Genomic DNA, 14042 nt, shown 5'->3' with positions numbered 1-14042 from the left:
CGAAGGTGGAGAGCTCGATCCGCCACCTAAGAATCTTCTCATTTTTAATCTTCCCCCTCTGTTTATTATTGAACATAAACGCTACCGACCGCTGGTCGGTAAGTAGGGTGAAGCGTTTGCCGGCTAGGTAGTGCCGCCAGTGGCGCACTGCCTCCACGATGGCTTGGGCCTCCTTTTCCACGGAGGAGTGTCTGATCTCGGGCCCCTGGAGGGTCCTTGAGAAGAAAGCTACGGGCCGCCCCGCTTGGTTGAGGGTGGCCGCCAGGGCAAAGTCAGACGCATCACTTTCCACTTGAAAGGGAGTGTTCTCGTCCACTGCCTGTAGCGTGGCCCACTCAATATCCTGCTTAATGCTTTTGAAGGCAGCATGGGCCTCAGCAGAGAGCGGGAAAGAGGATGCTTTCAAGAGGGGGCGGGCTTTATCGGAGTAGTTGGGGACCCATTGGGCATAATATGAGAATAACCCCAGGCACCTTTTCAGGGCTTTGGGAGTGTTGGGCAGGGGCAGCTCCCGTAGGGGGCGCAATCAGTCGGGGTCTGGTCCGATTTCCCCATTCTCCACCACGCTGCCTAGTATGCAGAGGCGCGTGGTGTTGAAAACGCACTTGTCCTCGTTGTAGGTGAGGTTGCGTTTTTGTGCGGTTTTCAGAAACCTCGCGAGGTTTGAGTCGTGGTCCTGTTGGTTGTGGCCGCAGATGGTGACGTTGTCGAGATAGGGGAAGGTTGCCTGCAAGTGGTGGTCATCGACCATGCGGTCCATCTCCCTCTGAAAGACCGAGACCCCATTCGTCGCCCCAAAGGGGACTCTGAGGAACTGGTAGAGGCGTCCGTTTGCCTCGAAGGTGGTGTACGAACGGTCCTCTGGTCTGATAGGGAGCTGGTGATACGCTGACTTGAGGTCGATGGTGGAGAACACCCGGTATTGGGCGATTTGGTTCACCATCTCGGATATGCGGGGTAGCGGGTAGGCGTCTAGTTGGGTATAGATGTTGACTGTTTGACTATAGTCAATCACCATCCGCTTCTTCTCGCTACCCCTCACCACCACCACTTGGGCGTGCCATGGGCTGTTGCTGCGTTCAATAATGCGCTCCCTCAGGAGCCTGTCTACCTCGGTCGCGATAAACCGCCTGTCCTCCGAGCTGTACCTCCTGCTTTTGGTCGCTATTGGCCGGCAGTTAGGGGTAAGGTTCGCGAATAGCGAAGGCGGCTTTACCTTCAGGGTAGCCAGACCGCACACTGTGAGGGGCGGCTGGGTCCCACCGAAATTGAGCGTGATGCTTTGGTGGTGGCACTGAAAATCCAGGCCCAAGATCACGCTCACACATAAATCCTTCATAATTAACAGTTTAAAATTATTATATACAGTGCCTTTAACGGACAATCGTACCGCGCAGCAACCCGCAATAGTCGATATCTGGGTTTTGTCGGCCATAGAGATCCTGCCCTGAGTAGGGACTATAGTTAGAGAGAGTCGTTGTACCAGATCAGGGTGAATGAAGCTCTCCGTGCTCCCGCTGTCAATTAAACATTTAACCTTGCACCCGTTTACCTCGATGTCCACCATCGATTTGGATAGTGGGTGCGGTCTGGACTGGTCCACTGTGATCGACGCCACTGTAGGGCCCTGATCGGGACAAGATGGTGGGCCACACGAGGCCGGGTAAGATGGCGTCCACGATGTCTGCTCGCGAGATGGCGGACCCCACGAGGTCGGACAAGATGGCGTCCAAGATGGCCGCTCCCACGGCGCACACGCGGTGGTGGCGGTTTTGCCTGCGGGGTTCCCTCTGCACACCTTCCCAAAGTGCCCATTCTTACCGCACTTACAGCAGGTGGTGCCTTTCGCCGGGCACAGGTTCCTGGTGTGCTTCGGCTGCCCGCAGAAGTAGCATTTGGGGCCCCGATGCGTCGCGGCGGTCGTAGGGCTTCTGGGGGGAGAGCAGGGCCCCAACGGTGTTGGGCTACCGGGCGGGGAAGCACAGGCGGCGTGGGCCGCGCGGCCTGACGAGTAGGAGTCAGAGTTCTTCTGAGCCACATCCAGCGATCGCGCTGTGTCCACAGCCTGTGTCAGATCTAGGCCCGTTTTCTCTAGCAGTCTCTGCCGGATGTAATTAGAGCTAAGGCCTGCGATAAAGGCATCCCGAATAAGCTCGTCTGTGTATACCGTGGCTTTCACGTCTTTGCATTTGCAGTCTTTGCCAAGCACTTTTAGGGTGACTAGAAAGTCCTCTAGCGACTCTCCGGGTCGCTGTGTGCAGGTAGCAAGCAGGTGCCTGGCGTACACCTCGTTGGTAGGCCGCTGATAGTGGGCCTTTAGAATGTTGCAGGCATCCAGGTAGGTGGCGGCGTCTTGGATGAGTGGAAAAACCCGGTGGCTTACCCGATTCTGCAGGATCCCGAGTTTCACATCTCCGGTGGCTTTAGAGGCTGTGACGGCTTCGGAGTTGGCCATAAAGAATTCCAAGCACTAGAACCAGTGTCCAAACCGTGCCGATGCATCTGAAGCATGCGGGTCCAAATCCAAGCGTTCCGGTTTCAAAAGTTGATCCATCGTTAAAGTTTGCTAATAAAATTGATGCGCCTCAATGACTTCAAGACTCAAAGTTAACTGAATAAAACAAGGCTTTTATTAGCAAAGAAAAGATGCCTGTGGCTTCACCTAGCATGCTGCTGTTCTGCTGCAAGACAAGCCTGGGCTTGTCTTAAGTAGGGCCAGGTATGGGCGGAGCTGACACACAAAGGGGGCGGTCCACTATACACAATACAAGGTAAAGCACCGGAGCAGGCAATACAATATATGTAGTTAACTACAGAGTCTGATGAATGACATATTTCAGCACACAGCCAATCAAAACGCTGATTTGTCACAGACAGCAAACAAGTGAGTAAGCTCTTAAAATTCTAACTTTTAAAAAATGTTAAGAGAGCAAAACAAAGATTGGGGCTCTCATATGGGGAAAAGGCAAACCTGAAATAAAGATGGACAAACTTTAAAAAAGTGTTTTTTTTAATTTGAAAAGTTTCTTCATTTTAATTTTTATTAAAATGGACAAATCTCACACTGCACAAATTTAAAATTAGCTTTCCAGGCCCATAACATTTGTTTAGCAGTAATAACGCTGTCAAAACCCCAGTTACACCTAATCCTTTTGGGTCTAACTTTAGTGGGGAATTTAACAGCGTACTCACTGCGGAAGAGCCGAAGTTTCAATGATTTGGCTGATTACACAGATTGCCGGCTCTGGGTGAGGGGGCACAGCGCAGCCTGTGTCAAAGCAGTGAATGACAGACTGCAACTTCAGCATGCACCAAATCCCAAAGTTGCGGTCAGTTTCAAAGGCGGAATTACAGTGAACGCTGCCAGTTCACCGTCATCCTGACCGCAAATTCCAGGCCAATGTGTTTGTATTATGCAGAGTGAGGAGTACACATCACATTCTGACCCGAGTATACAAACTCAGAAATGCATTTTGTTTGTTCAAAAATTCTCTCCACTCAATTCTTTAAGTGGTTCATGCCCACTTCTTAAGTTATCTCTCAACCACAAAATCAGTCAGTGACTGAGAAGGCAAGTGGATAACCAGTTTCCAGGCATCTGCGTAATTCATTTTTTAACCATTCACTGAGAGTGTACGAGGGCAGCGTGAGCTTGGTCACCCTCTGACTATTCCTTCGTCTCCACTTGGCACCTCATCAGATGGCCTAGCTGAAATCAGGAATGACCCTTTTGGGAATTCATGGATGAAAATGTACAGAGTACTACCAGAGCAGATCAGTACACTACATTACTGGCCTCCTTCTAACTCACCATTGTTGTTGTTGAAGTATGGTTGACTGTAAATCGCCCCTACCATCCACTAAACCTGATTTTATCATTCTTATAGCACAGCTCAATCAAGGTGAAGACTGAGGGAGACCCACTTGTGGGCCTTCCAACCAGAAGGTTGCTAGTCGCAAGACTGCCTGGACCTTGACTCTATCTTTCTTGCTTACCCAATGGCTCTGTTGGTAAGATCACTGCCTATTTTGGAACTGAAACTACACTGACCAATCTGATCCCTCATTTGTGCTGAATTAGATGAGCTGAGCCAGGCAGCACTAGAACTGCTGGGGGGGGGGGGGAAATCACCCATGGTTCCAGCTTCTGCCAACTAGTGATTCCTGATGAAGAGTATACGTGTGTGGATATTGGATGAAGGCTCAGCTGTGATGCTGTCCGCGGTTGAGAAACTTGCTGATAGTCACAAACGAGGAATGACTACGTGAGCAAAGTACCAGAGTGCAGTCAGCACTGTGGAAGGAACTGTAGCTATGCATGTGACTCAGCGCCCTCAGGAAATGATGGAGGAACATTGGAAGGGCAGAAAAAGAATTTGTCTGTCTCATTTAAATGGAGCTACAGGGTCAGTAGAAAGCAGTCAGGAGCAGGAGGGTTTTTATCAGCTAGGCTATTGGTGGAGCACGGCATAGATGTGAATCATTCTGACTGTGTGTGGCAGAGGGGAGTAAAACCAATGAATTGAGAATCATCACATGTATGTGTCGTATAATTCTGCCAATCTGAGAGCCTTGCTGCTACCTTGTTTTCAGAGGGAAAATGAAAACTGCTGCATGGAAGAAGCTGTACTGTGTAACACAAGAACGGGGGAGGAAAATAGAAAGAAAAGAAAGACTTGAATTTATATAGCAACTTTCATGGCCTCAAGATGCCCCAAAGTGCTTTACAGCCAATAAAATACTTTTGAAGTATAGTCACTTGCTTAGATGGAAGAGGAGGGGAGGGGATCAGGGCAGGGGTGGCCTAAGCTGTTCTTGTGGGAGTAGCACTCTTGATCCTCCTGGCCCAACAAGGAAAGTTAAAAAAAACTTACCTTAAATGGCATTTAAATGGTCCCGAATCATCCTCCCACTGTCTTCACCACAGCGGCTTTTCCACTCAAGCCAGAGTTAAAATTGCAGTCGGAGCCCAATGATGTCATCGGACCCCAATCTGCATATTTAAAGAAGGATCACACCAGCTTCAGGCGGGTGCCTTTGCCGCCTGCTCAGAAGAGCAGGTTAAAAATGAAGACGGCAGGATTCAGGTGGGATGTCGGCGAGTAAATCACTCAACTTAGCCTTGTAGGAAAGATTAAAATCCCTACTGAAATCATTGTCCTGTTACGTTGCCTAATAGTAAATCATTGACATGCAAGTTCACACAGTAGCCATTTTGGAATTGGGGCTGAAAACGTAGAAAACACAAAACACTATTAATTCTATCCATTTACTGTTTTCCTTCCTATGCCCAATTTGGACAGTTTTCCTGTAAACTCCCTTAGACGTGTGGACTTTCTCATTTTACTTGTGAAACGGATGAATTCACTTCATTCCATGAAGTGTAAGCAACACACTATCAGAGTATCTTTGTCATTGCAAACCAGAGTGATGAGACAGAAAACGTATCCTTGTTTTTTGCATTTGCCTCTCTAAGTCTCTACTGATCCCTTTTTCAGTTTAATCTGGTTTGAAGTTGACCTAAGAACTGGACTTTAAAGTTCTGAGGAGCTTGCTAATGATGTGATACGTCTCAGAGGAGTCTTTGAGCTGTGCAGCTAACACCCGATAACACTGCTCACTCCAGTGCTGGCACACTTTGGCTGGTGGGTGCAAAAATATCTGCTGAAAGAGATCCTAAGTACAAGGTAATGGGCAGCGTTTACTCACAGCTCCATGGTGCACATAACACAAGAATACAAAGCTAGTTTTTACAGTATATGGGAAAATTATAATAGAAGGAGCTGGCAAGTAGATGTTAGCAAAATACTGCAGATGCTGGAAATCCGAAATAACAACAGAAAATGCTGGAAAAACTCAGCAGGCCAGGCAACATCCGTGGAGAGAAATTAGAATCGCTGTTTCGGGACTAACCCTTTTTCAAAACTTTTGAGCAAGGAGACCAATTATACCAACCAGATACTGCTGGCTAACTCAGCACAGACCGGGAATTGAACCTACGACCTTTTGAAAAAGGGTTAGACCCGAAACGTCGATTCTAATTTCTCTCCACGGATGTTGCCTGGCCTGCTGAGTTTTTCCAGCATTTTCTGTTGTTATTTTGGCAAGTAGATGTGTTGGCTGTGAAGTTGCAAGTGTATTCCAGGTGAATATTCAAAATAGTCAACAATAGCAAAATGTTACAGCAATGTGTATTTTTCATTTACTTCATTGGTGATGGAGCGCTTTAAGGGGAACAGATTTTGTATGGGTTTTTTTGCAATGTTCACAGTACCTTTTTGTTACTATGTTTTAATTTGACATGTTTTCCTATGTTTGAAATTTGCATTAATTAAAAAAAAGATACTTTTGTGGGCCTTTCTTTAACTCTAGGCACGTTTGGTGCCTCAAATATGGTACTTCATGGTTTGAAGTGGTACAAAATGAAAAGGTGCAGAGTCTTTTCCATCTGCAGCAAAGATAGATTTACCATCTCTTCTAATCCGCATGCCCCCTGCACCTCGGCCGATGTGTGTAGGGAGCATGTTCGAACAAACTCAGGCTGCTGTGACAGACCACATAATCAGCCCCATAGCTCCTCTGCTACCTGCACAAGCAGCTACTCCTCAAGTATGACAATGAGGGCCTGAGATTCCTGGTTCTGGGAGGACACAGATTTCCTTGAAAGTTGGGGGGGGGGGGGTGGGGAGGGGTGCAGAGTTTGAGATGATACCCAGTTCCGACAGGTCTCCAGCCTTTTTTTTTGACAACAATAAATTCTGCCGGAAATGGGACCAGCTCCTTAAATGTCGCTTTCCTGCGGCAGTCAATCATAGGATGATCAATTGCCACTGGGAAAGCAGCAAATTTGAACTCTGGCCCTTCTTCCCTCACTTTGTATGGGTCAGGTGTGCTGCCACATGGATGGGATCAGGGATGTAGACAGTGAGTGAGCTCTCTCTGCTCCTCATCTGCCCCCACACCCCCCAGACCTCCCTGGGAATTTTCCTCAGTGTTTATAGGCTACTGGCTGTGCAGTGTGGTAACAGCATGAGGGAGAAGCGAAAAGAAGAAAAAATTCAGAAACGAGTACAGCATCTTTATTTACTTGCACAAAAAAGATAGATAGATATATATAGGGTAATATAGGTATATAATTTTGTGCATGTGCGTTGTTGGTTGGGAACTAGCCCCCCAGCAGCACAAATTGGAAATTCGGGCAAATACTGCCCACGATAGCATGCGGCAAGTTTCTGATTCGCGCTGCCTGTGGGCGAAGATCCTGCCAGCAATGTAGATGTATAGAATTAGCACTATAGTGCCTCCATTCTCTGATATTGTATAGTGATCTCTGGAAATCTGTTACAAAACAGCAATACATTACTTATTCTTAATGCCAAATTCAAAATAGCTTTGGTTCATAAATGCCTGCATAAATTACCGTGCCAATGATTTTGTTTACTGTGCATGCGAGTTTAACTACAGTAAGTGGCTTACCTGTGTTTTTCCATACTTAATTTGATTGAGTGGTAACCAATAGTGAAAAGATTATCTTCAATTTAGGCAACTTCACACAGTGCCTATTGCTAAATGTAGAGGCATACAGTAGGGTTTAATGATGGACAGCTACAGGAAATAGACAAAATCTTGTGTGGGGGGGAGGGGGGGGGGGCGCCACATGCCAGGAGAACAAATTTGTAAAATTACCATGTGTAAAAAAAAAAAGCTGCAAGAATTCCAGCCATACCATGTGCAGGTTCCTCATTAACCTAGAGACTCCAAGTGTCTATGATCATTTAATTTTAAAATTTTCTCCCCCTTGAGGGCTACGGACTCTCTTAACCTTTCGGTATCTTGCCCAAGTCACCACCCTTCATGGCAGTGAATGACAGTTGCTACTCAACTGTGGAAAGCATCACAGCTGAGCCCATTCCAGTTTTTAGCCGATGTCCACTAACACACACACTTTTCAGCAAGTCACTGGATATCAATCAGGATTGGGAACCCTAGCTGACTTCTCTCCTTATTAGCCCAAGAGCAAGGAGACCAATTATACCAACCAGATACTGCTGGCTAACTCAGCACAGACCGGGAATTGAACCTACGACCTTCTGGTCTATATGGCCGGGTATTACAACCAGGCAGTGCCTTCTTTTTCTACAATGCTAGCAAAAGTTTTGCAACCTTCTCGAAACTGAAGTTCTTAAAACAGATATTATTTTGATCTCTTTTATCAAAGTTTTATTTAAGATGGAGCTTTGACCCAACTCCGTAAGCACTTTTATAAAACAGTGCACTGATATTATTTTGATCACTTTTAAGAACTTCATTTTAGATAAGGTTGCAAAACTTTCACCAAAGTGCAAAATGTAAGGCTCTGTGATTTGTAAGAGAGTAGCATCTGCAAGGAGGTAAATGATCACTGCTTAAAGTTTTTTTTCATCTGAATAACTGTTCACTGCAGTTTTTGTTCATTCATGTCTTTACAGGGCGGGCTTTCAGGATTATCGAACTTCCAACACATAAACCATCTCGTGAGCAAACAAAAGAAAGTGCAGGAAGAAACTGAGCAAATGTTTCCCAAGGTAGGTGCCAAACCCACAGGCCCAGTGCTCCCTATTTAGCAGTGTTTTTCAGCAGCAGATACACCGCCCAGTGTTAGAATTAATACTTCTTTTCCTCTCCAGCTAATTAATTATTGTCACCTAAAGTGAGTAGGTGCTGGAAACACTGCTTGCCTTGCTTTTTACAACTCACAGGAGGAATAAGGGAAATCTAGCATTAGGCATTCCTCTCTGCATTCAAGATATAAAGACCATTAACACGTTGGATTCTCAGCTGAAGTAATAAATTTACAAAACCCAAAGGCAAACAAAAAAAAAAATCTGTAGGAAGATGAAAAAACACCATCTCGGGTTGTTTGTGGCGGCGTAGAACTAGATAGGCATTCTGGGATGGATGGAGTTATTTGAGAATATTTTCTCACACGCTACTGTCAAAGTCAACTCAGTCCTACAGAAGCAGGGTTACATTGGAGACTGTTGAAGAGTCGGTAAACAAAGTGTAGCCTGGCGGTCAGCAGAACTGCAAGAGGCATTACTCACTGGCCAGTTATAGCCTTTGGCACTGACAGCTGAGAAGTCAGCCTCTATAAGTTTCCCAATAAATAGGCAGTGAAGATTTATAGGGGGCAAGGCCAGCATTCACTTGTTGAAAAATCCAAGCCAGGCATTTTTTGGATGTTTTTGCAATAAGCATCAGATAGTAATGGCAAAAGAAGGCATTTATACTAATTGTTGCAGGTCTCGATTCAGCGATCCTATGGCTGGGAGAGTAGGTGTTCAACTGGCACAGAGGAGGCGCAGAATTGGGAAAGTAGGAACTGTGACAGTTTCTCTCCGGTCTGCAATTCAGGGCTCTTCTCTATTGAACAGCCTGAAGTGCTTGCGCCCATTTTATGCATTAGTTTCATTAAAGCCAAAGGGGGAGAAATTCAGTATCAGAAATTATCGGCCGGGTGCAAAAATTAGCGCCTGGTGCTAATTATTGCCTCCGACTGCAAACTTGGCTTTTATCGCCCCTGGAGGTGATTGGAGCGCTAAATCAGGTGCTACACACCTGTCTTAAGGCGCAAAGGCCGAGGAGCGAGGCGCTACCTCATGTGATGTCAGTCAGCAATGGAACACAGACACAATAGCGCCGGCCAGTTCTTAAAGGGGAGGGTTGATCTTGCTCTCCATCCACATCCTGCTCATTGCAGCCGTGAATCTCAGCCTGGAGAGACCTGTACATTAAATCTGCTGGAACGAACAATGGAGAGGCCCAGGGAAAGAGCTCAGAGTGCAGCCCTCACAGTCTTCTCTTAATCGATACAAGGAAGGGCAAATCAAAATGAACCTGCAAAGTGCTGCTCAGTGCCCAAAACTACTTCACACAGCGTTGAATCTCTCCAGAAGTCGCTCTCTCTCTCTCTCTCTCTCTCTCTCTCAGAATGCGTGGTGCAAAATTGTCACCAACAAAAAAAGGCAGGAAGCTGTCGCCTTTAAATAGCGCTCCCCCAGTCCCTTCCTGACTGCAAAAAGCTCCCCTCGACCTGTCGTTGCTAGCGGCAGGCGGTAAGGCAGGGGGCGCCACTCAATATCTGGTCCGGTGCGTTGCACACTCGACTGATGTCACGATCTGCCGGCGCAGGAGATCGTGGTGGTAGTATTTAGCGCCACCGCAAAATTTCTAGTTAATTTCGTGAGCGGCGCAAACATCGGCGCGCACAGGTGCTAGTTGCTTTGTGCCCCATTAGCGCCCTCTTAAGGCGCTAATGGGAGGTGCAAACCAACTGAATTTCCCCCCAAAAATATTTAAATGGATTATAAACAGAAAATACTGTAAATACTCAGCAGGCCAGGCAGCACCTGTGGAGAGAGAACCTCTCTGCATAGATGTTGCCTGGCCTGCTGAGAATTTACAGCATTTTCTGTTTATATTTCAGATTTCCAGCATCTGCAGTATTTTGCCTTTTATATTTAAATACATACCTGGCACAATTCTGTGGTATTTGCACCGCTTTGCTCTTTTATGTTGTGCGCCTGTTTGGAATAGGATCATGGGTGACGAAGCCCTTAAATTGCCTTTGTATGTTTTGTTTTGCACTGTACCTTTTTAGTACAGTGTTGTTATTTTAGATATTTTTCCATATTTTTGGGATGCCAACTTTTATTTCCTCCTAAAGCAAGTTTGTTTTTAAAGCACCTCAAAGACAGTATTTCATGGTTGAGCTGATAAAAGATGGCAGGGAGATCAGCAGGCCCAGACCATATCTGCGGACCTTGGCACATCTACTTGCCGATGACCGAGAACAACTGCTTCTGCTTGCTCTGGATCAGCAGGCCAGAGATTTGGCATCTGCAGTGTGGATAGCTGCAGTCAACTTGCAACATAGGGATGGCATTGCCATTGTCCTCAACTGTTCTACTAACATCTCAACCCTGGCTAGCATTGCAGTATCAGTAACATGTTGCCCACATATGTATCAAACAAAGTAACTGATTCATTGGTTAGCATCGGCAGCACTTTCAGAATACCAGGGCATGCCTGTCTGATTTCACTGCACCGCTCCATTTCCCAAAGTACAGGTGGCCACTGACGACTGGCATCTGCCCAACCTGAAGCCCTTCCTGGATTTGTGTTGCAATGCTTTGAGGTGTAAAGCCCATGGAAGATGTGCTGTGAGTGTGATAAGGCTTTCAATTGTATGCTGTATCTTGCCTACATATCTTGCAGAGGTTTGGAGATATATGAGATGCATTGACAGAGTTGCAAGTTGTGGGCATGGTATGGGTGAGCAGTAAATGTGGAACCGGTTGACAGTGCAATGATCATGAGGGAATGGACTGTGGCACTCTGGAGTTGTGGCTCCTACCAACCCTGGAGAAAGAAGAGGAAGTAGTGTATACAAGGCAAACCCCAGAAGGTTCTGTGTGTGGGGGACAGAGATAGAGGTGGAAGACAAAATGCTTTTGCAGTTGTTGACTTGTATCATTGTTACCAGTTATTGAATACACAAGTGTCAGGTCAAGTGTTAAAAGCGGCTACTGCAATGATAGTAGATGGTACTGCCTGTGACTGGTCAACAATGAGTGCCAGGCGGTGGTTAAGTAATCCGGCCAACTCCAGAGTGCCTTTGGCTTCTGGCGAATGAGCGCATGGAGGAAGGTTGTGGGACCCTTCATGGAGGAAATTCCATCAAAATGCAGATGAGCTAATCCTTGAATTAGCCAACGGGTTCCACTACCTGCAAACCGTGACGCAGCTGCAGTACATAACCAGGAAATGAAAGAACACCCATGTACAGTCTGAAACACAGCAACAGGGTTCATGATCCTACCTTTGTGGAGGACAGTCACAGGAGCTCCTACGATGGTCGAACGATGATGATGATTAACTACACTCTATTCTGTAAACATAGCCATGTTTTTCTGAAAGAAGTTGATGTCCCTTATATCTGGTGCTTACATAGGTCTTCATGACAGGCAATACTTTGTGGCATGGAAACCTGGGCCATCTCCCTGAACATGATACTGTTGGGTAGTCTTATCTTTCCATGTTCTTTGAAGAGAGCGGTCTTCTCCCACATTTGTTTCCATGTCCTGCAGATACTGTAGGCAGCTTTGAGCTTAGGAAAGACATGGTGCACAATTGCTTTCTGGGGAGCGTGGCTTCAAGTGCGAAACAAGGCAATCCCACCTCATGGAGTAGTAAGTCCACTTCACAAGCTGCTCCCTCACTTGCCCACAGACTCCATTTCATGGCTTTATATTTGGTTTTCTGTCCTTTTGTTCTTAGCCATCACTTCATCCTCCCATCCATACAGACTTTGCAACAGCTGAAAACTTTGCTAAAGCATTTTACATCATATATATAGCCTTTAAGTGGTTGTGATCCTATAATTTTGAGCAATGGCTCTTTAAGGACTGCACGCTCATCATATTCTGCGGGACGCCCCTTCATTTGGCTGCCTGTGCAAGGCTCAAGCTGTGCATGAAGCGTGTTTAAATGATATTCATGAATTAGTCATGCGGTATCTAGCCAGGCCAGTTCATCATTCTGCCAACATGCACCTTGGGCTTTGCACAGTAATCCTGACTGCTGCTTAGCATTGTTTTGGGTCCCAAAATTATTTTTAAAGATCTGCATTTAAATTGGTTGTCACAAAATATTTTTAAAAATCTTCTTCAAGAAAGCCATGAAGATATGCAAGAACAGGTACTATTCAGCACTGGCAAGTTATCAATGGATAATGATTATTCAAAGAAATACTAATCAAATTCCATGGCATTGCATACAGGGAATCAAGACCAAGCCTCTTCAGGTGTACCAGGGTTAGCGGGAAGGGGATAATTGGACCAGGTTGCAGACATAGTTCAGTCCTAATTTTAAAATCCTGTCTTCAGACCTTATTTTTATATTTCTATTATCAATTTCTATATCCAGATTTATAATGGAAGCTGCTTGAGTAAATTATCCACACTGTAATTGCACCTTTGTGCCAGAGGAGGCGATATTATAGTGTCTTTAGGTGTATGATGGTTAGAGACAGGGGATAACCAAGTTGCAGACATAATTATAGAGACACGAGTTTACCTAGCCAGTTTCCATTATAAATGTGGCTATAGGAACTTATAATAGAAAAAGTTTACAGGAAGTGCACACAGATATAAGATTTTTAACGTATTATAGAAAGAAAGACGTGCATTTATATAGCACCTTTCATAACCACAGGACATCCCAAAGCACTTTACAGCCAATGAAGTACCTTTTGAAGTGTAGTTACTGTTGTAATGTAGGAAACGCGGCAGCCAATTTGCGCACAGCAAGCTCCCACAAACAGCAATGTGATAATGACCAGATAATCTGGTTTTCTTTGTGATGTTGATTGAGGGATAAATATTGGCCAGGACACTATAGATTGTTAGGAAGGTACACTAGTTTCTTTTATTCCCCCTACCATAATAAAAAATACTGATTGCAGCTCAGCAAGGGAAGCTAAAAAGCCCATAAGGAACAATCCGTTCCACACTGTCTGGTGACAAACCCCATATAGTAAAAAAACACCAGCATCGGTTTGCATTTGTAGCCAGGAAAAAAGATAATCTTATTGTAATGGCGCCCTGAAAACCTGCATAACTGTAAAGATCTACAGAAGTGCTTTCCTATCAGGCCCTCCTAACACTCTGTCAAACCCCAGATGTCCCTTCACCCCCTGTGCACCTTAAACTATTTGTAGAATAAAAAACAAATGTACTCAGCTCTGTAAATATTTTACTTTCATGCCTTTTGATAAACAATCCTACTTTACCAAAGATTTCTAATCACTGCTTCTATTTTTTAGAAAGCAATTATGCTTCACACAAAATAACTGCCCAAAATACTTCAGAATAAAAATGAGTGTTATACATTGCTAATGGAAATTCTGCTTGAGAAATTATAGTTAATTGTATGTAACTTTGAAAAAGTAAGTTAGGAAGTGGTCGAGGCCATTTCACAAATGACGGTCTGCGTAAGAAATT

At 45.4% G+C, this 14042-nt stretch overlaps 1 protein-coding gene across 1 annotated transcript in view; it reads left to right on the top strand.

The window, feature by feature from the left end:
- LOC147121253 (uncharacterized) overlaps positions 1 to 14042 on the top strand; it is a 208917-nt gene that overhangs the window by 127354 nt on the left and 67521 nt on the right. The window contains exon 8 of the mRNA XM_085981466.1: positions 8469 to 8564. Within this exon, the coding sequence (XP_085837592.1) occupies positions 8469 to 8564 (96 nt within the window). The remainder of the gene's footprint in view (positions 1 to 8468; positions 8565 to 14042) is intronic.

Source organism: Somniosus microcephalus, chromosome 3, assembly GCF_052327205.1.
Source record: "Somniosus microcephalus isolate GS21.2 chromosome 3, FLI_Smic_1.0, whole genome shotgun sequence".
In the NCBI taxonomy this organism is placed as follows: Eukaryota; Metazoa; Chordata; class Chondrichthyes; order Squaliformes; family Somniosidae; genus Somniosus; species Somniosus microcephalus.
This window is presented reverse-complemented; position numbering and strand designations above follow the sequence as displayed.